Source organism: Hypomesus nipponensis, chromosome 9 (assembly GCF_054491055.1).
Source record: "Hypomesus nipponensis isolate SF chromosome 9, ASM5449105v1, whole genome shotgun sequence".
Taxonomy (NCBI): domain Eukaryota; kingdom Metazoa; phylum Chordata; class Actinopteri; order Osmeriformes; family Osmeridae; genus Hypomesus; species Hypomesus nipponensis.
In genome coordinates this window covers 8,269,241-8,296,927 of record NC_140369.1, presented here as the reverse complement: position 1 = coordinate 8,296,927, position 27,687 = coordinate 8,269,241, and the positions used below count along the sequence as shown (strand labels likewise).

General features: G+C 44.3%; 1 protein-coding gene across 1 annotated transcript; it reads left to right on the top strand.

Annotated features, from left to right (window-relative positions):
- Positions 1–212: 212 nt before the first annotated feature.
- LOC146272654 (testis-expressed protein 264-like) lies at positions 213–25,383 on the top strand. The gene is made up of 4 exons (XM_084704915.1): positions 213–930; positions 7,618–7,839; positions 19,690–19,861; positions 24,216–25,383. The coding sequence occupies exons 1-4, from the start codon at positions 670–672 to the stop codon at positions 24,500–24,502; spliced, it is 942 nt and encodes a 313-aa protein (XP_084561041.1). The 5' UTR covers positions 213–669; the 3' UTR covers positions 24,503–25,383.
- Positions 25,384–27,687: the final 2,304 nt, after the last annotated feature.

Sequence of the window (27,687 nt, the reverse complement as noted above, 5' to 3'; positions counted from 1 at the left end):
TGATTTATATAAACGCTATATTTTAGCTACCGTACCCATTTTCCATGAGCATAAGGTACATTTATTTATGTTAGTTAGTTAATTTGCACTCAAATACAGGCTTTAAAGTATAGTAAGCTATAATGCTCAATCGTTAGTCAGTCCCTGTTTTCAGTCTGTAACAGCTAGTGCTTACCCGTCTATTGGAGCATAGTAGCCTACTGTAAATAACAGTAGCGTATTTGAGTGCACACTGTATTTGAGCGCAAATTAGCAAACCAACATCAAGAAATGAACCTTAGGCTCATGGAAAGTAGGTAGAGTAGCCTACACTATAAACTAACACGGTATTATAAATCACATTCAGCTCAACCAAGCAACAAGCGAAAACGTCATGATTTCGCGCACGCGCAAGGAAGGGGAACTGGGGAACGGAATTCTCCGGAACACAAGCAACCAAACGGAAATATTATACTTGTTTAGGGAAATAAACCAGGCACTGGCAGCATCTCTAGTCCGCCTAAAGAAAACGGACGAAATTGATTGGCGAAAGTTAGAAAAATCATGATGCCAGTGGAAATTAGGTGTTGATATGGTTAATAGCTATAGCTATTAGCTTTGGTATCTAAAAACATTTTGATCCTACTGTCAGAAATATCCCCACCAAACTTGCTAGCCAGCTAGCTAAACATGTCAGAAGAATGGGTCATTTTATGTGTGATCATTACCCTACTATTAAGTCTTATTTTAACTACATTAGGGTACGTCATGTACTCGGGACTTTTGTCGGAGATCAACATCCGGACGGGTTCACCGCCAATCAAGAATATCACAATTGCCTACAAATTTAAACAGGGACCATACAAAGATTGTGGACAACTTTTAACTGAAAGTTGCAGTATTGGACCCAAGCTCACGTGTCTTGGGGTGTTTTACGATGATCCCAAAAAGGTAAATCTTGTCAAAACTGAACCATAATGTTACCACACTCAAAGCATCTGATCCACACCAACACAATCTGGTTATGAATGGGTGACTGAGGAGATGAATGCAAAAGCATTCAAATCATGGATCAAGGACCGAAAGGCAAGATATACTGGAGCAATGACGGTGCTCTATAATGATGTGAATACTACGCAAATGATTGCTGAAAATGTTGTCAAACAAAGTAGCCTACCATGTAACGTCTGACTCAAACCAATAGATGGCGGTATTAGCATGTGCTGTTTAAATTATTTCAAGGGGGAGGGTAACTCATCTTGATTTTAAAATGACTACAGGCTCCATGCAATGCATATAGATTAGATCACGGTTGTCAGCATTCCATGTTACATAGGATCTGAGACTGAATCTTTGCTTTCCCATTTATTAAATTATGAGAATATAAAGAAACTGCATTCACTCGTACAATGCATCACTGAGGCTGCCATTGTTTGACAACAGAGCTATGTTAAACATACGAGTCAACACCAGACTAATGCTGGCTAGGGTAATCACATAGTACTTTTGATACTGCAACAAATGTAGTTTATTCTGCTTAACATCCCAACCCACTGGGAGGGAGTTGAAAAGCTTGAAGCTAGAAAAGTCAGATAGTTTAGATCAGAGAACATCTGGAGAAGGGTGTGGTGTGTGGATGGATGGTTATCCACCTTCTCTCTGTGGGGGGTCTGTCAACACTATGACCCCTATGGTATTGAGATGTAGGGATCTCCCTACCCTTGGTCTGTGCATGCAGAACAGGGGGTCAAGGGCTAGCCTTCATAAACACTGTCCTTTTTCTGGGGCCTGTGAAAGAAGCTTCACTGTGGTCCCTTCCATTCCCCCACCTATGGCGCAGTCAGTGTAAACACCATCAACCTGTTGGACGTCTCTGTTGTTTCCTTTAGGTGTTTCCTTTACCCTCCTCCTGGTCCCCATGTGAACCCTTCGAGGGCCTCAGTCTTTGTATCTGTCTTCAGCAGGAACAGACTTCTTGTCTGTTTGATCAGTAGACTCCCAGATACCTAATCCCCCTCACTCTTTGAGCTCCTCCATGACACGCAGCACATGTTTAGTTTACCTCTTTTAAAGGCTCTTCTACACGTCTTCTTCTACAGCTATATTGTTTTGGCCTGAAAGACATGAGGTAGGGTTCATGTTGTTGAGCCTGCATTGTGATTAGGTAGATGTTATTAGCATCTATTTGTCAGTAGCCAACAATGTTATGCACCCAGGGTGAATAGCTAATGTGGCTATTTACACCCAGGTGTATATATGGGTATGACAATTTGTGCCCATGTGTCCATAGCCAACCATGCTGTTTACACCCGGTTGTTAATTTATGATATTTGCACCTGAACTGATCACTCTCCAATCCTGTTTGCATCCATCTACATTACTTTGCTTATGACATGGTAAACATGCCTTTATTTGGTGAGGTAATCCGTTCATTAATCTAGACGTTTCAAAATCTTGGGTACCTAAGACTTCTGTACAGTACTGTATAGTATATCCAGGCTATCAATCTATAACAGTCTGATGAACGGATAAGAGACGTGATATGGAAGTAAAGTTTTTGTTTATTTTGTTCAGAATAGTTGGTGTTGTGCCCTATCAGGTCGATCTAGTATGTTGCTTATCCCTGGGGCTGTCCTTCTGCTGCTGGGCCATGGTAGGATCAGCATCTTTTAGCAGGGCTTCAGCATTCTAAAAGATAACATTCGAAAACATCCAGTGGCTCAATCCCATGGCACTCAGATCATCTACAAAATATATAATACATACAAAAATGAACAGTTTATTTCATGTTCCACCTTCTGTGGCTTTAATCCACAACAAAAATACACATTTTAAATCTGTGCTTTTATAATCAACACTTTTCATCAGAACAAAAAGGCAACAGCTTGAGCCATCTTGTTCAGAAAATATTGTATCGCATTGCAAAAAATCAAACCGTTGGAAACTTTTTTGAGGTAGACTTTTTTTTTTATAAAATATTTTTACAACCTTCAGAAAAAATGCGTTCCAAAAAAAATCCAACTTTTTAGAAGCGTTTTCTCAAAAGCTTTTTTTTTTTTTTCAACCCTTCAAAGCTTCAACCTTCGACTTCAAAGAATTCCAACCTTCCAAAACATTTTTTTTACCTTTTAGTTTTTTTTTCCAAAAATAAATTCCAACCTTTAGAAAAAGTTTCTTCTAAACTTTTTTTCAAAAATATTTTTCCAAATTTTTGAAACGTTTTTTTGTGAAACTTAAATATATTTACCTCAATATTCAGTTATATTTATACATAACAAATCCTGCACACCACTTCCAAAAGTGTCCCGGAATACTGCCAGATGAGCGAAGAAAGGGATGGGCTCTAAATGAGCTCAAATGTGCCAACAAATAGACATTGGAATTAGCCTAAATGAAAATCGAAAATCAGTAGACATCCTCCAACACTAACATGAGCAGTTCATACTACACACATAAAACACATTTTTCTATAGGGTCTCAGTCCACTCTTCAAGCACATGATCAGGCCCTGGCCTGGCCAGCACCAGCTTTGTGTCTTCATACAGTATATATGCCTGGCCCACAGCATAGTCATCCACAGCAATGGAATGCTACCAGAGCTGAATGACTCTTCCCAGCTCTGCTTCAAAAACCCTTTTGTTTTAGTCACCCTCTTTCTCCCAAGCTTGCAATTAGCATTGGGTCCCAGCTTCTCTCCACCAAGTCACTCACAGCCAAGTCCTGATCTAAGTTAAGATAATTGGCATAATGATGTCAGCTCATTAGTGTTCAAGCTTCAGGATGTCATCCGTTCCCAAGGTCAGAAGCTCCTGTGAGTGCTCTGGGTCCCCTGGAGTGGGACAGACAGAGGAACAAAGAATGAATGGTGTTTTCCCCTGGGACAAAACGCATTGATTGTCCATCACAGAATGTACAAAAGCACAACTGTGAGCGGGTAAGAGGTTTCGAAGTGGCTTCCTCCTCCATAGATTTTACACTTGGACCCTTCTTTATTCACTTGCTCTGGAAAAACTACAGACTGAGAGCTCAACTTGGTTCTTACATGGTTGCCATAGATACGGTGTGGAGCAGCTACTCCTTTGCATTAAAGCAGCTGACAGATATTGTTGGCCCCTGCCCCTCTCACTAATCCCATCCTCCCCCAACCCCCATCTTCTCAAGAAGTTCAAAGGCAGTGACTCTCTGGTTCTGCCCATCCTAGCCCCCTCCCTTTTGTTTCCAGCCTCTCTAGTAGCAGAAAGCAGGGAGATCACCACAGGGGCATATAGAGACAGGCACAAACGTCAAGTAAAAAAAAAAAAGGTTCCAGGCCACGGTTTGAGGTCCCTGTGACCCACAGCTGTCATGCCACAGTGGTAGGGAAGGGTGAAGGGTGGTGAGATGACTGGTCTGTCTGCTAGTCCCAGCGAGTGTCAAGGTAGGGTCCTTGGGTCACAACAGTCAGTCACACAAAACTAGGTAAATGTGGCCAACAAATTACATCTCTGCAAGCTACTTCAGCTTGAATTTTCTTTCGTAGTGACAGTTGAATTGGGAGAAATGTTGAAGCTTGAATGCTTAACATAGAAGACATAATAGGCCTGTATCTTAAACCTGCATTTTGCTCCGCAAAGTTAGCCACAGAGTGTAATAGGACCAAGTTGTGCGAGTTTCAGGAGAAGGTTGTGGGAGTAATGCATAAGCAAAGTGGTGCATAAGCAAAGTGGTGCTCCATTTCAGAGGGACATAGCACAAAGGTAGAATGAGACAGGCATCGCTTTGTGCCTGATGGGATGTTTTTTCTCTGGATGGCTGTGACCTCTCTGTTCCCAGAATGCACCACCACATCTTGGTAAACAGAACTAAGGTCTTCTATGAAGTGGCTCTCAGAGACCAGCTTAGTAGTAGGCTACATTTGTAGATGGAAGGAACATGAAAAGGCATCCTTGTGTACCAGGATGACTCAGACAAAAGAAAGTGCTTTAAAGTGGATGTGAAATGATAACTGAAAGTGATTGCGTTTAGAGATTGTTTTTTGAAGTGTATGTCCCAGAGGGCTGTGCTGGTGGCTGTGGCTATCTGTCCTGACTCCTGCCTGTCCCTGCTGTGAACCCTGGGATATGGGTAACTAATCCACTCAACAGGAACCTGCCACTGTGCCAGCCGAATAACAAAAAGAAGCTCCACACTGTGTATTTTCCTCTATGCATGAAAACTAGGGCAAGGCTTATTGTTGACTGGAGATACCTTACTGTGGTGATGTTACAGTCTTGTTTATCTTGTTACTCTTATGATTGACAGTCAGCATTTATTTAGAACAGAGAGTCTGCTGTTGGGCAAGTTTAAGGCGGCTTGGTTGTCACAAACTGATGAAGAGAATCTCCACTTGCCAGAATATTCTTTCGCTTCCCTGCAGGGGTGATGCCAGGCCCTGTAGATTGGTGGTGTTCTGTGTCTGTCTTGTTTTGAGGATAGACAGTGGTTTTAGCCCTGTGTGTGCGCTCGTGTGTGTGTGTGTGTAAGTATGGAGCCACAGGCGAAGCAAGGACAGCACTGCACTGACAGGATTGTTGGTTAGCCCCACACTCTGTTCTCAGCCCTCCTGGGGAGACAGGAGAGAGAGTCCTGCACTCCTGCTGTCCCTCCCCAGACCTGGCAGTGAGAGGCAGAAGAGCCAGTCGGGGTGGGGAGACTAAATAAATGCTAGAAACTTGTAAAGGATACAGTTAGGAATGAGGAAAGATAGATTGATAAGATTCCAGCCACTTGTGAAGGTAGCACAAGGATGACTTGTGACAAAGCTGTGCTGGTGGTCTTCTGGGTCATAGTGAGCCTAGTAGTGAGCATACTGAGTAGCAAAGATTTCATGTAATGGGGAGGGGGGGGGGCATTACATGGAATTTTTGCTACTGGAAAATATAATTACTGAAAGACTTTGCCTTGGTGTAACACTTCCTTACTCTTATACCTAGCTATAGAGGTTTTCCACCCATGGCATGACCCAGCTAGCACCACAGTGTCTGGAGCAGGTTTGAATGGATCCTGGAGGGATTGCTTTGGTGGGAGATATAATCTGTCTACACACTAAACTAGGCTGAGGTCTGGTCATTATGCAGATTCTCCTCTGTTGGGGATTGGAGTGTGTGTATGTCCCTATGAGTGAGTGTGTGTGTGTGAGGGAGTCTTTGTAATGAAAAATGACTGTGTGCTCTGCAATCCCTGCCTGCCTCTTATCGCGGTGCGCTGGCTTTGACTAATGGGGACTGAGAGTGAGAACGCTCTTTCCCAGGGGCCTTGGCTGGCAGGATTCACGGGATGGGAGAGATGGGACTCCTCATTACCTGCATCTTAATGAGTAAGCACCACACACTGCAGTTCTGCCCTCTTTACAACCAGAGCCTTCATCTGTTGAATGAAGGGGAAACCATGAAGGGGCTTTGTATAGAGAACGCCTCCTGGTGTTGACCCCTGCTAACCTGCAGGCCCCTGAGATGGGATGGAAAAACGGAAGGAGTCCTGGTGGAGGGAGGGATAACTGTAGTAACGGCGGCAGAATACCTGCTTAGTGCTATACCATACAGAGGACATTTTCTGGTGTCCCTCGAGCCCTCATTTGTGTTCAATTGCTTCTCTTTTTATCTCCTCCTAAATCGAGAACAGGATGCCCAGATCAGAGGAAGCAGGGACAACTAGCTAAGCAGCCAAGTGCTGCAATTAGTGCAGCTCAGGCTACTGAGAGTCTCTCTCTTAACACCTGTATTTCATTACAAAGCTGGTTTCTTTCTTAGTTTAGGATCTTTTGATGTATCCTACTAGCCTGGCATCGCCAGATCATTTGGAAAATGATTATTAGTCTGGAACCTCTCAGTTCATTTTCTATATCCAAGGGGCGTTATCAATAGGCACAGACCAATGTGAAACATTATCTTGGCCCTTGATGAAACTGCGCTCCTCTGTACAGTCATGTCATTAATCCCGCCCTATATCAGATAAACAGATGTGATTGGCCAGGCACTTTCCATGCCGAAGGGAAATCTGTTTGAATGGGAAGGTAGCCAGACCCATCTGCCAAAAAAACCATGAGCTCTCTGATTGGTCTGTTTTCCAGGCTAGTATCCTGAGTTTTTTTTTCCTCAAAGCCCCTTTATTATTGTAATTTGTCTTTGTTACTCATCAGGTTTTGAAGGAAAATTCAACAGTGGTCATGTGGTTGGCCATTTCTCATACCAGGGAAGAATTTTTTATATTTTATCTTCAGCCTATTTTCCCAGAGGATAGGCACAATTGAAGATGGGGCATAAGGGTTATGTTAGTCCTCCTAATTGCTGCTTGGAATGGTTGCTGAACGAGTTTGTCTGTTTGCTAGAACACAGCCTTGCAGCCACGGAGAGAGTGTTCTGCATGTTTAATTAGAGTTTTCGGACAGTCAGAAAGACATTGCAAGTGGGACAGGAAATAAAGAGGACAGAGTGATAGAAAGCTATTTTGACAGTTTTAGACTTTTTCACACAAGTGAAATGTGAATGGTACACCTCAACCAATAGTTTATCGACTTTGATCTGAAAAACATCCCTTGTCGCTCACTGTATCTTGATCTTTTTCTCTCCTGCTCTTAATCCACCCCCCCCCCTCTCTTTCTCTCCTCCCCCACTCTCCCAGGTGTCGAAGCTGAAGTGTCGCTATGCCGTGGGCAGTATCCTGAGTGAAGGCCCTGGCAGTCCCAGTGAGGAGCTGCTCCAGCTCTATCAGAAGTTTGGCTTCCGGATCTTTTCCTTCCCAGAGGTCACCCACGTGGTCACCACTTCCGTCCCCCACAGGACCCCCCTCTCTGTGCTGCTGGGGGTGAGGCGGGTCTACCCTCGGCTCCATCGCTACATCAAGGTACAGGAGTATTGTTGACTCACACCAACATTACCCGTCTCACTTACTTCTTAGAAGCTTCCAGCATTTAGAAAATAAGAAAAATACACTTTCTGCACGTACAATAACATTGCCCGATCATAACACTGAGGAACACACCAGTGACTTATAAAGGAACTCTCTCTCAGACAAACAGCTCCCAGTGAGGTGATGTGGAGTGAGGTGAGATGGTGAGTGGGGATGTGTCTCATTATTATTACAGCCTGTCTACGGGTTCTTTTCTTGGTACACAGACACTGTAGCACCTGAGAGATCTCACATGCACTTCTAACATGCACTGTTCTAACAGATGGCTTTCTGTTAGGGTTGGTTGTTTATGTTTGATAATAGTCTTAGACCAATGGTTCATGAGAGAGGAAGAGGTCCTGGGGCTGGGAGTGAGAGAAATGTCCCCATGTCATTAGCCTGGGGGACAGGGAGAAGGGGTGAAGGACACAGAGGAGAAGGAAAGGGGGGTGGGATAGAGGAAGAGAAAGTCGGCAAGGGAATACAAATACCGGATGGAAAATGTGAAGAAAGAAAGAGTGAAGCGGTTTGACAGATTTGACAGAAGACTTGGCATGAGAGAGTGAGAGGATGAGAGCTAAGGACACAGAGATACACAGGGAGTAAAGGAAGTCAGGAGCCAAGAAGAAATCCCTGCACTCCTGTCAGCAGCTTGTATGCACTCACTAGGCGCGACCCTGAGGCAGCTGGAAAAATGAGTCATTTAGGAGGAGCCGAGGGTTTGTTGAGAAGCTTTAATTATACAGCGTGGTTGCACAGGTGGCATCGCCGTGGGGAATCTTTGCTTGTCCATTTTTAGTTAACACTAGAAACGTTGAAAGGAACTGTTGAGACCAAATCCATTGATTTGAGTTCCAGACTGCCGGGGCCTTAAATCGTTGGTCTGACCCTGTTACCAGACCTCCCCTGACCTGTCTTGCGGGCCGAGATATAAGGTTAGTCATAGCCCAACCCCTATCCCAACCCTGACCCTGTTCTTAGGGTTGGGGGCTCAGGGCTAGGGCTAGGAATACCCTAACTCTCAACAGGCATTGGTTGAGGTGTGGTAGCATGGTCAGAGGTAGAATAAGGGGATCACAGCGAACTACAGCCCTAATCCTAATCTGTTTTTTCTTTGCTCTCTCAATAACTGGTAGTTGATATAGTAGCATCTTGAGACTAGTGCTGTAGAGTTGCAAAACTCATTTTCTACCCCATTTGATGATACTAACATCATTTTCTGAATAGCACAACCCTGTTTCCTGGATTATACTTTTTGCCACAGTTAGGTAGGCGTTAAGTAAGTGAATGTTCTATTGGTTGCTGGTAAAGTGTTTCTTTGGAGCTTCAGACGTTAAAGAGACATGTGGTTCGGCAAAGCGAGCAAACTAATGGATGGTTTTCATGGATATAAAACATGTATATCCTGTATAACATTGTCCTCATGTTTTCATTACGGTCTGCAATCTCAGAATGCAGTAGGCTAAATGTTGTTTAGTCATGTGCCTTGCTCCCTGTAAGTAATTTACCTATTTATAATATATACACAGCGTGTCATCTCCATCCTGTGAGAACATGGCCGTGCATGAGTCATCTCAGAAACAACAGTTTTCCTCTGAAGTTGTGGTCACGTGTCCAGTTATCCTCTCAGATGCTGTTATCTGGATGGAGCGCCCCAGTATATTAAATATTAAAACATTGAATTAGAATAATGCTTCATTTATTTCTTGTGATGCATTATCCATGAGAAAGATTTGGGCTTGACTCAGTCAGGAGTCATCGTAACCCTTGACCTAAGCACACGTCCAGAAGGAGTTATTAAATGAGAGAGGGAAGAGATCATCCCAGCATTAGGTTTGGATAAAACATTTTATAAGGGTGCTCGGCAATCCCCATGGTTACGCATCCGAACTAGCCTGATCCTCCCTAGTGGGAAATAATCAGTGGGATGGAAACCTCGGTTTGTTGAATTGCTAACGAATGGGTCATAAACAAGATTGGTAGACCATTTGGTTTGACTGTAGTACTGCCTGTTGGATTCAGTTACTGCAGATTGTGGGAACTTATTTAGCCATAACCGCATATGCCCCAGTGAACCAATCCCACTGAGACATTTCAGCCTTTTATTACACGCTCCTCCACATCAAGGACCTGTACCTTGGGCTCAATTCAATATGTAGACAGGCTGACCCTGCTCTATTCTGCAATGTGACCCAGAGCCAGTTTTGTGGATCCCATAGGTTCTCAAGCCTTCAGATCTCTTTCATTTTTGATGCGTTTCAAGTCCCCTGTACTCTGCCCCTGCATTCCCCAGGCCTGCTGCCACCACTCTGTCACAGGACATGAGCCTCCTGCCCTGCAGTCGTGTTCAAGTGTTCGTCCATTATTAATGTCATCACATAGCGTCATTCCCACCGTTCCTATTTTATTGGTAGATATCAGCCCTCTCTCCAGGGAAGCTCCTCCTGCTCTCTTTGGGTTGAAGCATTGAAGTCTTCAAGGCTTTTAGTTGGTTATAAGAGAAGTGTTTCTGAGGGCCATACTGTTAATGGCACATTGTGTTTGCATTGTACAGAAGAGGTCTTTTAGGAAAATCTGCCACGTGTCTGCTAACTACATTTTTTGTGTCCACTTGTGAGAGACAGGTTGATATAAAGCACACTGCCCACCTGTAGTCTGGTCTCTGATGGTTGATGTTCAGCTGAGGGTTTAATGTTTTATATCTTGTGATTAGACGAAAGAATAAGGAATCCAAGGCACCGGGGACAGTGAGATCTCCAACAGACTGTTTGCTTATGCTATGCTTGCCAAAGCTGCTCTTAACATGTTACTTTAAATGTGGATACTCAATGTGCAAATTGATTCGCCACCCAGCTGTTGAAGGATAGGTGCGCCCTGCCTCAGAAATGTCTAACTGAGCCAAAGCAGTGAGTTGTTCACACACCCAGCAGCATCATTCCCTCGCTCAGACAGGAGACAAGGACCCATGTTGGGTGTGGTCTCCACTTCTACATTAGCCTGACGTTGTCATACTCATAATTCTAGTCAGAATATGAGTCTGAGAACTCTCTGTTGGGCTGTGAGTATGGGGCGTGTTTCCACCAAACTCGTAAAACAAATGCCTATTCGCTCAATTGGATAGACCTACAACCAATTGGAGCAACGTAAAATGTTGTTTGATGAAAACAAATTCAACCCAAGCGCTCTTTGGTGACGTGGTTGATTACGTTACTGTTGATCATCTGTCCATCATCCTATAAAGCCCGCCCTGACAATTTGATTGGTCCGAACAGCTCCTGTTCGACATAGTTTGTCCCCAACCGAGGTTCCCCAGACTCAAATCCCGACCAAATTCTTTTTGTGGGCGGGTCTAAGTTGGGCTGGCAGCCAGGCTACTTCTACATAGACCTGGGTTGGATTACTTTCACAATGGAATCAATGGGCTGTATCCTACTGATACTCCAGTCAGATTTAGTATGTTGTCATAGGTCTTGTATAACCTAATGCACCACAGGTGTTTACTTATACCCAAGATGCTCTTGTTATGGCTCGGGGACCTGGGGAGGGAGCAGATCATTCAGGAGGGCCTTCTGCCATATTGGAAAGGTCAGAGCGCAGACATGGACAGGTTGAGTTGGACAAGTCCACAGGAAGGGCTTCCAGAGTCGTGTGACGTAGCCATGTGTTGATGAACTGCGTGGAGCCCCATCTCATCCACTCCATTCCTCATTGGCTATGATGGTTCACAGTAGTCTTTTATGTTAACGGCTAAAAAATAAACAATAAAATGTGCCGTGTTATATCTGTTCATCATTTCTAGTTTGTATATGGGTCACCGGTGTCATTGTGTCACTTGCCAGTATTGCTTCCTCCCTCCCTTTCCCTCTCCGGGTGTCAATCTTACTGTAGCCAGCGATGCCACAGAGACGCAATTGGATTGTACTGGTGGGAGGTATTTTTTACTATTATTCATTTACACATGGAAGATTATCCAGGGCATGCAGTTCATCAAATGGATAAATACCTAGTAGCAGGACTTTTCTAACCAGATGTTTTGTTTTTGAAATGGCCTCTCATGAAAGATGCCAATAAACACAATTGAAATGCACGTCCTGTCTGAGTGGCTGTGACTCCAGTGAGCTGGGTGATATTGTGTGCTGAGCATGTCTGTGGTGCAGAGTCCCCCATGGAGGGACCTTTACAGCGCTGCTCATCTGCATTTAGCCTGCCGTCTGACAGACTCTTTGAGTGGGCCTGATATTTGGCCGCCCGCACCATTGGCCGGCCCTAATGTTTACTGTCTGCACTTTGCCTTATGAGACAAACATGCTTACTGCCAGGCCTGGCATCTTGAGACACTGTTATGGTGGAGGCGGGAGAGGGGAGGATGGGGGGGGGGGGGTGGGTTGGTTGTGGGGGGCAGTGTTGACATTCACACAGATCTGAGGGCTGCTGAAACTCTGGCGACTAAACAGTTGTTTGCTCCGGGCCACTGAAGTCTCTCACCAGTGCAGAGACTCTAAAGTTAGTTTGTCTTTTTATTTTGGGCTTTTTCAGATGATTGTCACCTATGGTATGTAGTGAACCTGCAGCGTTACCCAAACAGACGCCCACTGTCTGATAGGGCCTCATCAGTAGGGCGGGCTGGTCTGCCTGCTGGCCTCCTGGCTCAGACCCTTACCCCAGCACAGCTGTTAGTCTGCAGGGCCTGCTCTACACTGGGGAATTCGACCCAATAAGAACACAGTTGCAAAGGTCAGGAAAGGACAGTGGGCGGGTTTCACAGCCAGAGATGGATGGATAGACGGTGTTTTGTGAAGTCTCTGCTCCTAAACTTTAGGTTTAATTTATCTTCGCCTGCCAGTAACGTTACGTATTTTCCAATCTAATTTTAACTTCACTAGGAGATGTTTGAGGATGTATTGTATGATTAGCCAAACATGTATAGTGAGGAAATGTTTTTTGTTTTTGTTTTTTTGTAATGAGCCACACTAACAGTACCACCACATAGTGCTTTTCTGGCATCACAAAATATTTTTACAATTTTATTGTAAGAACAATACACTGAGGAGGATAACAATACCTTGTTTGAATGATGAGTGATGTTTGCTTCTTCTAGCTTAACTCCAAAATCATCCTATGTCCCTTCAATTAGGCATGAGGTGTTGCGAGAGGAATCAGTCACAAACGGCTGTTCTCTACAGAAGGAGATGAACAGATTTGTTTGTGTTCCTCCTCCATGTTTTTGTTCCTTGGCGAGCAGCACCAGATTGATGTCATTTCCTCTCCTTGTCCCCCACCCCTTTTGGATCTTCTCAAAGTGGGAAAAGCCTAAAATAAGATATCACCATCATCTTGTCTAGATCCATATAATCCCAGGCTCAGACTTACCTTCTGTTGCCCTGCAGTAAACTATAGGAATATACACAGGCCTCAAGGGCTACTTGATACCTGATTCTCTTTTCAGCAATACAATAATATTTGATTGAATTTAGATTATTTCATAGGCTTTGCCCTAAAGTCTTTATAACATATGGGCTGTATGTGAAATAGCCCATTAAGGCAATATGAGATTGCCCTAATTTACAAAATAGGGTTGTTCAGTATCCTGTAGTTAGTAGCCTATTTGTAATTATAACTGAGAACAGTGGATTACTCTTGACAGAGATATTCTTTGTTCTTCTTTACTCCCTCAAAAAATAAATGGTTTCCATCCAGCTCTAAGAGTGGTCATTCTTCTTCTTCTGTCAGGTAGTGTTACAGCAGGTGCGTTTGTGTGTGTGTGTGTGTGTGTGAGCAGGCAGGTTTGGTTCTGTTTGGCCCAGCCTGAGTCCACCGTGGCTGGCTGAATGACAGCCAGACTCCTCTCAACCACCTGGGGCTGAGGACAGCTTGCCAGTCAAGTGCTCAAACATGACTTTTGTACCCAGGCCACTGGGAACCTGGAGACATTTGTCAACGCCAAATGTCACATTAAAATATGATTGATCCAATCGAGATTTTATTCTGAACTGATGTGGCTCTGAATGAAGATAAGGCAGCAGGGCGCACCAGCATATTAAGAGCCCATTTCTGTGTGAGACAGCTTGCCATAGCAATCACTCATGGATGGTGTGGTACAGTGGAATGTTACAAAGGATACGATGTCTGGTATGAGCAGAAGGAGAGGGAATGAGAGAGTGAGAGACAGAGAGAGTACACAGGAGAAAGAGAGAGGTATGGGCCAAGATTTGTGTGAGCAGCATGGGGAGTGGCTCTGGTGGGGGAAGGATATGTTTGCTGACCAAGGTGTAAATGAAAAAGGACACTGACCTCTGAGGTGAGAATGAACTGAGAGATTTCCTCTTGTACTATCTCCTCTCCCGTCTACACTCTCTCTCTCTCTATCTCTCTCTCTCTCTCTCTCTGTCTCTCTCTCTCTCTCACACTATCTCTCTCTCTCACTATCTCTCTCTCTCACTATCTCAAGTATCAACTATCAAGAAGTAATTCCAGACTATCTTGTTTCTCTACTGAAAGTGGGAATTCCCTCACTCTTGGCGGTCCTGAGGACAATGGTAAACATCAACATTACATGACTCTCAGAAAGAAAACACCTCCTTTTTGATTTACATCTGTTTTGTGAGGGCTTATGAATACTCCTCAGTTATGTCAAGTGGTCAGAGTCAGACAGTCACTCTTCACATGGATATTAAACATTTCAGAGTTCCAGACCCCTCAGTGAATAATATAAATATCTCAAGTCTGAAGAGCTCACTTGATGGTCTGATACATGACAGCGCTGATGGAGTTGAATGCAATCTCCTCTTCAGTACGCGAGTACGAGTGGGGCTCACATCGCTCTGTGGCTTGAGAGGAGCGCATACTCGAGGGCTGAGGGGAAACGAGGATCTAGTCTGTTCCCCACTCAAGCCCTCCGTATGACGAGCTCCACATGTGACAGCCAGAGACGTCAGCTAGGCTTCGCTCCACGCCCGCTGTGCTCTCTCTTGGTTTGTCTGAGTTATTTGGTTTGATTACCGGAAGGTTTGTCACTATTCACTGTCTGCTGCCATGCACGACATGCATAGCTGAGCTTCCAGGTAGTATGGCCTTCAATAGTGCTGTCATAATCAGCCCTGTGTGGTGTTTAAATGTGGAGTTAGGGGGTAGGTTAGCAGACAGGCCCTTTTGTGTGTGTATTTAAACTGATATGAGTCTCTCTGTTTCTTTCTCTCTCTTGCTCTCCCTCTCTCGCTCCCTCTCTTTTGTTTTTCATTCTCTCACTAACACGCTGTTGGATTCTGTTTATCACCCTTCACAGTACAATGTTTGGCATCACTACAGTGGTTTTAATACAGTCTCAGCATGGACAAGTGGTATTGTGATGATGTCTCTTATTGTTTATGTTCATTCTGATACCGTCTTCCATCTTGGAAATAAAATAACAGGATATTTATTTGTGTCTCAAAGGTTGTATTGACGCTGTGTATAGTAGCATGTTACAGGTCAAAATCGAAATATGACGAATGGTCTAAACTGTTTCGGATGGTGTGGGTGTTCCCTCTGCACACAGTTCCAGAAACCCTCAGTTTGTTGAGATGTTTCCAAGGCTTGGGTAGATGTTTGACCGTTCAAAGTGGAGAGGCGCACAGTCCACAGCTGTGCTGCAGGAAGCCACGCTGCAGAGAAAGGCTTGCATCTCTTAATGCGCCAATTGCATCATCTACGTGTAATATCTTTCCATGTCAATGTAGTATAATCAGGTTTGTTTCTGCACAGTCATTGTTTTTCACATGGATCATGGTGATAGGATTATATAGTAGTGAGTGGTAACACACACACACACACATAATGTCATAGATTACCTTACTTTAAGACCAACCATGGTACTGTGGCTGGACAGCAAGGTAGCCCCCTTACTGCATTTTTTTTTTTTTTTAAGTACATTCATGGGATTTTCTGCAGTGTCCTCGTGAGGGATTTTCAGGAAACCAATTCAGAAGGCAATTTGGAACCAGTCAAGTATGAGCCCAACTGGAGGGTGAGTGGCTGCTAACAAAGAGGGGGGGGGGGGGGACCTTGTGCTTTAGCGACAGAAAATGGCAAAGATAAACAAGCTTTAGACTGTTCTGTTTTATTCAGGTCAGTGCCTTTCAAACATCCCTGTCTCCCTGTTTGGCCTATTTGGTGTGGATGATAGAAGTTGGTTGGACAGGATTTGTTGTTGTCATTTAAGTAAATAGTCTATTGTGGATGGTAACGAAAAGATGAGTCAATTAGTATGCCATCAGAGACCCCTGTGTAAAACCGGGGAACTTTTAGCTGTTGCACAGAAAATATGTTGCACTTTTTTTGTCGAAAGGTTTAAAGAACAGAAGAAAGAGAGATGGACAGGTGAACCTCAACACTTGCAGGAGTATGGGAGAGAGCATGAAAAGAGGGATGGAGAAAGAAAAGGCAGATAGAGAGAGAAGGAGAGAATCCGTCTTGAGTCGTTCCTATTCTTGTGTCTTCTCAGATTGAGTGGTGTATCCCATAATCTAGGGGATTACAGTCATTACGGACGCATGATGCGGCCATGTGTCAGTAGACCCTTGAATTAGACTCTTGTTCATGTTGAGAACCAGCCTTCAACGTTGGCCTCCAGTTTCCCGCTCATCTCAGACACGGTCAGATAAGTGCAGGCTTTTAAAGCATCCCTGTTAGCTGTCTCACCCTGACTCTGCATTTGAGAACTTTAACTCCGGAAAGCCCTCTTAAATTCCACCAGAAGTCAGTTGAGACAATGTCTGTTATTACGAACAGCTCCATGTCACCATGAGTTGTCTTCCCAATTGCTGTCAGCTTTGTTGGGTCCAGTGTCTCGTTTCACTGTCACAAACGGGCAAAGGGGTCGTTTTGGGCGCTGATTGTTGTCTTTTGTGTCAATGTCAACATCGGTCATTTGTCAGCACTTTTTCCTCTGTCAGAGCCCCCCCATCCCCCAACAAAGAACTGAACTCTGCTTTTCTCCTGCTGCTCCCTCACTCTCTCTCCCTCTCTGGTTGGTTCTTTCCTCTAACCCTAACCCTTTTCACAAAGCCTTTTCAGAAAATACTTCTTTTCGCCTGCTTGTCTTCCTTTGTGTCCTTGTGGTGTAGAAGATGGGGACCCTGTCCTGCTTTCTTTAAAATCCTCCTGCCGAAACCCTGGCCAGCGGTGAACTGACCTGACTTAGTGTCCTACAGTCAAACCTACTGTATCCTCTCTCTCTTTCAGGGCCAGTGTTCTTGGGAAACAGTGTATCAAATCAAGTCAGTGTTTTTTATACTACATGTGCCACCAGTGGGAACAGAAGTCTTGTTTTAAAGCTGAATAAGTATGTTTTAATTGAGTTATCTGAAGACATATGTGGTGTATTTGTTCTGAGCATCTTTGCAGCTGTTCCTCCCCAGGCTAGGAACCTGGAGTGGGGGGGACACTGGCCCTTCCTCATCATTTGTTCATCAGCTCCCTTGGGGAAGCTGGGAACACACAGTCTGGACACCAACTGTGTCCAACTGCTAGTCCTCCCAAGCCAAAAAAGATTACCCCCAAAATCGTAAAGCTCTCACTAAATACATTTAAATGAGATGTAAGGATACACTTTTTTCCTCCTGGGCTATTATGATAACTATGGCTTCTTGATCATTCTTACTGGATGTATTTTTTTTTTTCTTCATATACCAAATGTTTTTAGGAATACACAGAGGACTTTATTGGAATGTTTATCTCGGCATGTCATGTTGTGCACATGATAAACTGCCTGTGTCCTGTTCCTGTGTTTGGCTGAGGAAGCTCTCTGTGAGACAGCCTGTTCAGGGTGCTGTGGACATGCAGAGGGGATACTGCAAGTTCACGCATCCAGCTGCTCTCTATGGAGATGCCGTAAACAGAGGTTGATGAGATGGGTTAGGTTTAACATCCCCGTAATTATCCGACATGTGGGACCGGCGGTGATTGACTAGCTGGTGGTCTGTATATCAGTCATCGGTTATTAAACACACATATTTCGGCTGCATCTTGTAGAGATACAAGAAAGAGATTGAGAGTGAGAGATTACAGTGAAAAGGAAATTTGTATTGTGTGTGTTTGTTTGTTGAGCACCAGAGCCTGAGGTTGTGTACTGGCTATTCGAGACTGGAGCTGGGCTGTACCTGCAGCAGCTGTTTGTCCACACTCAGTCACGACATATCCCCTGGAGACCAGCACTGTCTGTCTCTCTCTCTCTCTCTCTCTCTCTCTCTCTCTCTCCTACTTTTTCCCTTCTTTCTTCCCTTCCTTAAAAATCGAAACACTTATTAATGAGAAGCCATTATTGTCATCTCATTTTCGGCATGGTCAGACAGAAAAATAGCCAATTAGACACACAGCTAACTGGGAGAGAGGGAAACTGTCATGGACATTGGAATTTATCATGCCACCCCCCCCCCCCCCCCAATCTCACAATGCTTCCTCTAGGCTGAACTTTTTTAATCTTCACCCACCACCTCCTGCTGTTGACCACTTATTCTTGCTAATGAAGGGGACACTGCTGCATTAGCTTCTCTCTCTGCTAGCGTGCTCTAGATTGCTTTGTGCCAGCCACAGCGTACACACTGCCGACATCATAAGGACTCAGGCATCGCTGCCACACCAAATATGGTGGACTCGCTTCCCAAAGCTTGTGAAATCCTGTCAGAAAAAGCCTACTGATTTTGGTGTTGAACTTGCGTACAAAAATGTGTGACAGCCTATGGTCAAATGCAGATGTTTTCCTACAGTAAAGCCATGAATATTTTATAGTTGTAATTGTAATTTCTGCCGGTGTTGTTTCTGCCAACTGGAGTTCTGTACCCTGGCAGTCACAGAGGAGAGCTCCATGCTGTCAAACGGGTTTTGGAGACAGATGGTCAAAGACATGATGGAACTGAGTTCTGAAGAAGTCTGCTGCTTCGCGGAATAACGCCTTTGCACACTGTCAGTGCTTGTGTATGACGCATTCACATGTTCATTTATTCACAAATTCACCAACTCATTAATTCCATATTATTCAAATACATTAACACATTTGCTACATGGATATTGGAAGCAGCATGTTGCGGCTGTTTCATAGTCAAGTATGCAGTGTATACATGCTTTTAGGTGTGAGCCAAAGGATGAACATGGCAATTAGGGCTGTGTGTGTGTAGAATACCGAAATGCGATGAATTAAAAGTTAATGAGCCTAGAGAAGTGAGTAGGTCCACCCCCTCCTCTGGAGGCAGAGCAGCAGGGTCCAGCCAACCCAGCACAGCTGAAGCTACAGAGATGTACTCGTACATTAATGACAGTGAGAGAGGATGGGTTGTGGGTGGCTGTGTGTGTGTGTGTGTGTGTGTGTGTGTGTTTGTGTGTGTGTGTTTGTGGGGAGTGGTGAGTAAGAGAAAGACACATAAACACACACTGACCAGTAACCCTCTGGCATCTATTTTAATAAACAGCATGTACCAAAGATAACTAAAAAAGATGTGCAGAATCTTATCTTCAATTATTCATCATTTTATGCAGAACTTTATTGGAAAAATGCATTGAAAGAACACACCAGTGCAGGTATCGCAGTGGTCAGGTGGTCCTTCATCACAAACCCCTGCACCAGAATGAATCCTTATCTACCACAGCCCTTGCAGAGAACATGGCTTGATCCAGGAGTTCCTCGTGGGATCTTCAATAGTGCATCGTGATACTGGATCTTCCTGCCTGCTGACATTTATTGGATGGATGGGTTCATGTGGTGTTCTTTCATCTCAAGCCTGCCTCCATGTTTCTCCCCCCCTGCTCTTCTCTCTCTCTCTCTCTTTTTCTCAGGAGAGAAAACTGTGTGCCCACCCATTCCTAGAAATCTACAGGCAGAACGTTATCCATTACATGAGTCCTCTGGCCCGCCAGGGCGACTTCTATGTCCCGGAGGTGCGCCAGGTGGAGACGAGGCTGTCGCCCGGGAACAATTCCGAAGATGACAGGAGCTCTGACATCACAGGTACCAGCAGAGCTGCTGCAGAGCATGAGCCCGGCTCTGTCCTTTACTTTCTGGCTACTGTGGTTTAAAGACCCTTAGATAGTATTCTCCTGAAAAAAAGAGTCCGTTAGTGTGCCTAGGGCCATTCACGGCTTGGAATTACCTGTGGATTTATTAATAGGCCTGTTTGCCCACATCAGAATGTGCATGAGCACAGGGAGATTGCCTAGGGAGGCTGCAGAGTGAGGGGAATAGTAATGTGACAGTTTTACAGATAGTGATTTGGATTGGTTGCCAGTCATTTGGAATGGTTGGTCAACCCATCTTAGCTTGTTTACGCCACAGTCAAGACTTGCCCACACACACACACCAAGAGTGTTTTCCCTGTTGGCTTGTTAACTAAAACTTGAACCACAAGTAAATATACGAGCAACAATTGTATTATTTATTTGCACTTTCAGGAGTGTAATGGGATATAAAAATGGCACATTGGTGGCGCAGGGGTTTTGTTGCTCCTTTAATTTGTCGCTGAGATAAGCTCCTACTGAGTGTGCCTGTGAGTGACAGCGTGGCAGGTGTTAATGAAAGGCCCAGATCCAGAAGGCACTGGGGGGGTGTGGTGCCACTCTCTCGGGCACCCGACTGCCTCCATTCAGGATCGGCCGCTCCCCCAGACCAGGTGGGACAGGAGGGCGTGGGACAGGAGGGCGTGACAGGAGCACAGGCCCAGGGTCTCTTCTCCTGATATATCCTCCCAACAGAGGGACGTCACAACCAGTTGAGCTGGTGTTTTTGTGAGAGGAGAAAGAAGGTGTCGCAAACACCGTCTGTCACAGTGCATGTTGTTTACAGCATGGACAAGATGGAGAATAGTGTACAGTCATGTTCAGCTGTGACCTGAGTAGTGTAGTATAACTTAACATTCAATGACTATGTTTTTTAGCTTCTCTCCAATCCAAATGAACTTTACTCTCACTTAAATGCAGTAAGTACCCGTTTTACCAGTCCATAATGGTTATGTCAGTGCTACCATTCTTTCTCCTTGTTAGTGATGTCACAGATAGACTGTCAGTCAGACCAAAGAGGAGAAGAACAGACTGTCTCCATCTTTGTGATGTCACAGTTAGTCTGAGTGACAGACATTCTGTATGCTTTTGTGATGTCACAGATTGTCTTGACTGACTGATGTCGAGTTTTGCTAGGTGTCAGACCTTCTAAAAACCTCTTTCTGAAGTCATAAATATAAGTCACTGACATTCCATATTACTTTTTATAACACAGAGACAAAACAGAGACAATCTGTTTTGTGTCACCTTGCAAGTGTCCCTGGGAAACTAATCAAACTGACATGATGGCTTCTCTCTGCTCCCTCTCTATCCACTAAATCTGACCCCACACACACACACACACACACACACACACACACACACACACACACACACACACACACACACACACACACACACACACACATACAGCTCTTAACCTGTCAGGTGAGCCATAAATCCAGCCTCAAGCTTGCCAGAACACAGCCACCAGGCACGCAAACACTCGACATCCTGGGAATAGCCAGGCTGGAGGTGAGCTGGAATGGCACGCTTTTCCTTTGGTTGGCCTACGGTAAAAAGCGTTATCCCCACGGAAGTCATTGGTTTCCCAAAGATTTTTTTTCCTTTAAATAACGCGTGTTTCGTGTGTAGAAGCGCGTGCGGGTGAGTTTGGGTGTGAGCCGATTGGGTGGCGGCAGGTCATGTCAGAGTCTGTGCCAGTACTGCTGTTTGGGGTGACTACCAAGTGGAAGGGGAAGTAAAAGGTTTGAGGCAGTGGTTTGTCAGAGTCTGTCATGGCCCATGGTGCTGGCACGCTGTACTGATGTGATGTGAAGGAACAGACGAGTGACAGAGCAGGAGAATACCAGGCAGTATGTCGCGTGTGGCTCCTCTCAATGTTTGATGACCTCCCACGCGATACAGGAAGAACATTGTCCGGGCCGGTGGACTCGAAGGGCGTCACCACTCTTATCACCGCTGCGCACACTTCATGTCGACAGAGACGCTCACTCTCCCTGTGTTGGATGGGGAGAGCTACACGTCTCTTTCTGTGTGTGGGCACCAAGTGGCTGTCAGTGCTGGGGCCAAGTAAGCCTCAAAATACCTCTACATTTGATGCCCAAACTCCCCCTCTCTCTAACTCCTCCCACTCTCTTAACATCTTCCTATCGCTCTCTTTCTCTCTCTTTCATGTGCTGTAGGGCCTGTTTTTCTTCCATTTCTCCTTTGGGACTGATTGATCCACGCGCCAAACAAACACACACACACTTGGACCGACGTGCTGTCTATATGACCACACATGGCTGCATAGCTGAGTGAAACCAAGTGACAGAGACACAATCTAGTGCTTCCCCATTGCCAGTGTCACAGGCGTGGTGCCGAGTGGATGTCATATCTAGGCCTGTGACGGGATGATAATGTGACAGGCACCTGTGTTCCAGTCACACACTGGGCTGAGCTTGGCTAGATCAGTGGAGCATTGGAGCCTTCCTGGACCATCAGTGCCATCTGGACCATCACTACCCCCCACAACCCCCCTCCTCTTCCTACAGCTGGGATGTGTAGTGAGTGGGCCGCTTCATTGGGCCGAGGGCTTCCGTCAAGTATCTGTTGTTAAGCATGTAACTGCTTTGTGTACGTGTGTTTGTCCCTCATCAGTGTCTACTTCGCACTTTTAAAACTCTTAAACTTCGAAGACTCTCAGCTGATGCAACAAAGAGAGCCAAAGACTTAACATGGTAAAGAAACCAGGCAGGATTTTTTCAGTGGCAGATAGTAACAATGGATCAATATCGCTTTGGCGGCTGCTAAGACTGTTGCCTGAAGGCCCTTCTAAACCCATCCTCTCAAATACTGTAGCAATTTTAAACTCACAAAATAAGGGTATCATTCCTAACGTGTATTTTTTTTCTTTGAAGACTGATTCGATTTTTGAGAGTTGCCTCAGGCGGAAACCAAAGGAGAGACAGTGTTTAAGGTAAACCCTAATTTGACCAGGCGTCGGCGGTTCAGCATGAATATTTCTGTTGTTTAACTTCAGATTTCTCCTTCTCCTATCAATCAAATGCAAATGAGCGGAATGTAACTTAATCAGTGAAGCTCTTGGGGAGATGTTCATATTGAAGCCTTTGAGGACATTTATTAGGATAAAAAGGTTTAGTGTCTGTGTAGTAGGCATCTTGCGTCATGTTGTTTGTGAGCAGCCACTCACACACTCGTGTTAATGATACAATTGTTGTGTCACTACATTGATACAATAAAAATGGTCTCTCTCTTTCTCTCACTCTCTCTCCCTTCCCCCTCTCTCTCATATATTATAGGCTGCGACTGTATTGCATAACCAAATTCAAAATTTTGGGTCAAATGTTAGAACACCTCCAGTGCTGATTTTGAAGAGACGTGATCATCACTCCGCAATAAGTGTGAATGACATCTCACCCTTTGACACCCTATCTCAGATTTACTGTAAATTGCAATCCGGTAGAGCTAGTATTCTGTCAGGTTCTCCATCTCTCACATTTTCAAGAAGAGATGCTTAGTCATCGCCTGACTGCATGTCTTGAGAAACTTACGGCTTCAGACATCTCCATCTGGCGTCTGGTAGGGCTGCAGAGATGTCTCAGACCAAAGCAATAGTTTTTCCTCAGACACTTCTGCTGAATTCAGAGACACACAGGCACACCACCCAAATGTATACAAATGGATGCTGTCAGCAATAGGAAATAATGAGCCAGTAAACCTGTGAAAGCTCTCATATTTTAAAGAAATGAAGAGAGAACTATCGAATGTTTGACGGCTAATATGCTGAGCTCCAATTAAAAGGCAGGAGGTTCTGGCACTGCACGTTTCCCTCATTAACAGTGAGGAGGGTGAATGTTGCTGTGTGCTAAGGGAGTTCCACGGGACAATTCAATTGGCACTTTTTGACACTGGCAGTGCCACTGTAATTCACAACCAACACAACCAAAACTGTCTTGTGACAAGTGGTGGATGTTGGACACTTTTTCTCTTCATCCAATGTTATAAAATAAACATACATGTTGATGTATAATTACTCTCAGTATATCCCCTAAGATATTACTTATTTGTTCTCATCTTAAGTAGCCTCTCATACCTTTTCCGATGCTTTACAGATGTGCATTGTTGAAAACTAAGAACTGTGAACTAAGAAAGGGTAGAGAGAAAGGTGGTGACGTTACGCAGAGAGAAAAGAAGAATACAATTCCACCAGTCTCCATGCATCTTAACAGTCAATGATCTCCTCCTGAAACGTGTGTGTGTGTGTGCGTGTGCACGTGTGTGTGTGTGTGTGTGTCTCTCCTCAGGTGCAGACTCAAACAGTGAATACAGCTCTGGGAGTGGTGTTCTGTTGTCAGACAGCAGAGAGTCCTCTCTGGCTCTCTCTAGAGAGGCCTCTTTGCCCCGCCAAGACTGGGGGCCCAGGGACCACCTCAGTGACCGCAGTGACTGCAGCTCCACCACCTCCTCCTTTGAGGCGCTAGACACCGACGAAGTGCAGATGGGCCCAGACCAGGACCAGGACCATAAAACCAAACACCAGGGGGAGACCCCCGCTGAGGACAGGGGGGTGGTGGCTGAGGAGGAGGAGTGAGGGGCAGGAACGCCCAAGGGGAGCAACCAGGGAGAGAAGGCTGAGATGAGACCTGGACAGCCATGTTAGTTATGTATTATCAATGGTTACCATTGATAATATGAATTTCTGATTAGACACAGCTGTAAAAGGAATCACCTGGTTATGTCCATATGAGTAATGTACACATGTGCTAACAGAAACAAGCCTACTTGAAAACAACCAGCAGAAATAAATCAGGTAACCTGAATATCTTGAAATAATCTTGAAATTTTTAATGAATATCTTATTAATAATAATACGTCTGGATTGTTTACATATTTTACTTGATGTTATGTTAGTGTGTTACTGTTACCTACATGGTAAAATGGTCATGATTCCTCCCAAAGTATTTTGACCACTATCTTGCAGTATAATTGTGATTCTTTTTTTTTTTTAATGATTTGGCTGTATTGTATCCAATCCTAACAACAATCAGTTGTTTAAATGTAATTGTTGCCATACATTTTTACTACCTGCCAAAACCTCAACATTGTGATGTATTTTTCTGCTGTAGATATAAATATTGCGACTGAGTAAGTGTATGAATGTTGAACACAAGTATTTTCCACATATCTTTTAAGAGCTCCCTTGCAAGCCTATTTGGATAATTGTTTCAGCAGTAAAGATTAGCTGTATGTGGTCATATTGACTCAAATAGTAAAATATCCAAATCAGATAGATCAAATCAGTTATGTGGAGAACAAATCTTCTTTAGTATCTTATCTTTGTACTAGAAACTATAGACCTCCATAAATACTGACCTGCCTTTGGACATATCACTTGTTATTGTTAGGTGAACTGAATTATATGTGCATGTTTCATGAGTTGTTTTATTAAAATGTTATTTTTTTTACATTTTAGACTCTTGGGCTATGTCTGGTTCTTTGTAGGTGGTCAAAATGAGCCGTGAGGGGAGGGGGGGCGGGGTCATTTTGAGAAAGTCTCTCTGACTTTGTGTAGCACATCTGATCAGTCCAGAAGAACGATGACAGCAGCAACAGAGTATTAATATTCATTCAGAACATGATAGAAAACCAAGCTCCTCTGAACGTCCCCCACTCTTTATCTCACTCACTCCTCCTGTCATCATATACCTGTTTACCTCTTCTTCCATCTCTCTCACGTACCCATCTATGCTTCTTAATCTCTGTGTCTCTATCACAACCACTTCCCCCCCACCTCCGGCCCTCCTCTGATGCGCGTGTCAGCCTGCTGATGTGGAGGCACCACCTGGTGGGGCTCAGCAGGGTGTGGATGTCCAGGCATATCCGCTCAGACAAGCAGCTCCACCAAGCTAGCTCCACAGAGACACTGCTTGCATCCGCCCACAGAGCCAGGGGGGGCAGGCAGAGGGAGAGGTGGACAGAGAGACATCACAGGGGGGGGGGGGGGGGGGGGTGTCATCGTCTGTAATTTAATAAAGAATCATCAATGCAAATAGTCTGTGCATTCTGGGCTGCTGCATATACTGTATGCATGTACTGATCAACATGCCTCGACCCACTTATAGAAAGATGAATAACGCACAGGCAGATGTCCATTCAAACGCCCTCTGCGTCCTTCCTGGTTTAGGTGTGAATATCTCAAATTAACCAGGGCTTCCAGAGCATGGTAGACATAACATTCCTTTTTTTTTTTTTTATGGACAGAATTGGAACATGAAACAATGGTATCCTTTAACAAACACAGCCATGGGTGAATTGTATTAGCTTTTGTGTGTTCTACATAAAAAGCCCACATACAGTAAGAGCAAATCATCAGCCGATCTGCCCACCTACCAACACGCTGATCCCAAAAGAACATCTAAAGATCCCCAACCAAAAGCCTCGTTGCTTTCAACATTTTTCTTCTATCATGAGTTTCCCTCTGCCTGACAGTCAGATGTCTCTGCTCCAACTCAAATCAAGGAAAGGAAGTATGTGGGTGAATTTGTTCCAAGTCAATTTTACCTCAACAACCCACTCTGATAGAAACTTGTGTATGTTTATCTAAGCAAGCAGAATAATGTCTTTATTCTTACCATACATGCACCCTGTTTGAAGCGTGTCTCTATTGTCACTGATGGTGGAGCGTTAAAGCGGGGTGGAGTAGGGGACAGCGTGAGGAAGAGTAGCATGATCACCAAGGCAGAGGACACTGAACCACAGAGGCTCTGCTAGCACCCCTATGTGGCTGAGGTCAGGTAGTACCATAGCCAGGATATACTTTCACTGTATGAGTCATTACTGAGACACTTTGACACCTCTGGGTGTTGTTCTTTATTGAGCTCGTAAATGTGTGTGTGTGTGTGGGGGGGGGTTCTATTTTAAAATACATTTTATGCCGTTTGAAAAGTACCCTTCCAAATCGTCAGAAGACACAGCTCACAGTATATAATTCGACATTGATGGACAGACATCAACATCCCCTCACAGTTGATGCACAGGAATGTCTTCTTTGTTTTAGTGGGGAATTATGCAACAGGCTGGGCCATAGAGTTTATTTTAATTACAACCAAATGCAATAGTTATATTTGTCTTTCATACTCCATTTGTCTGTATGTGCATTTTAATGTTATTTTATATATAGAGAGAGAACAGAATAGTGGTTGACTAACATGTTGAGTGAGTTTAAGGATTTAAAACATTGACATCAAGATAGAGAGCAACACCTCTGAACAGTCTTGCAGTTAAAGTTTATGGATCCAAACCATGTATTGTCTAGGGCATAACTATTACGTGACTTACAAGAGCTTGAACATTGATTGAATGACGCTTAAATTGGGTTATGTTAACAAAACAGATTGCATTAAAGTATTAGCATTGTAAGCTTATCAATAGTATTTAACAATACGCGATTTCTATAGGCTATAGGACTATGGTTAGCTACACAAAGTTTAGAGTTGATCACATTTCGCGTATTCGAATACTTGTTCACGACTGCCGTCGCGACCAGGCTAGACTGCAATTTGCCACATACTGGTCTGCAAGTTGTCTTACGCGCAAGAGCAGCTTCCTCTACTCACTCCATCTCGGCAGCGCACAAGAATACAATGGTAGGCTTGTTACGGCGTGTTACAAGTTTATACTGTACCACCAACTTATTTTTCATCGAACTTTACAATTTCGCGGCATTAATTTATGATAAAAGACACTAACGGTAGGCTACATATGAAAGGGTACAGT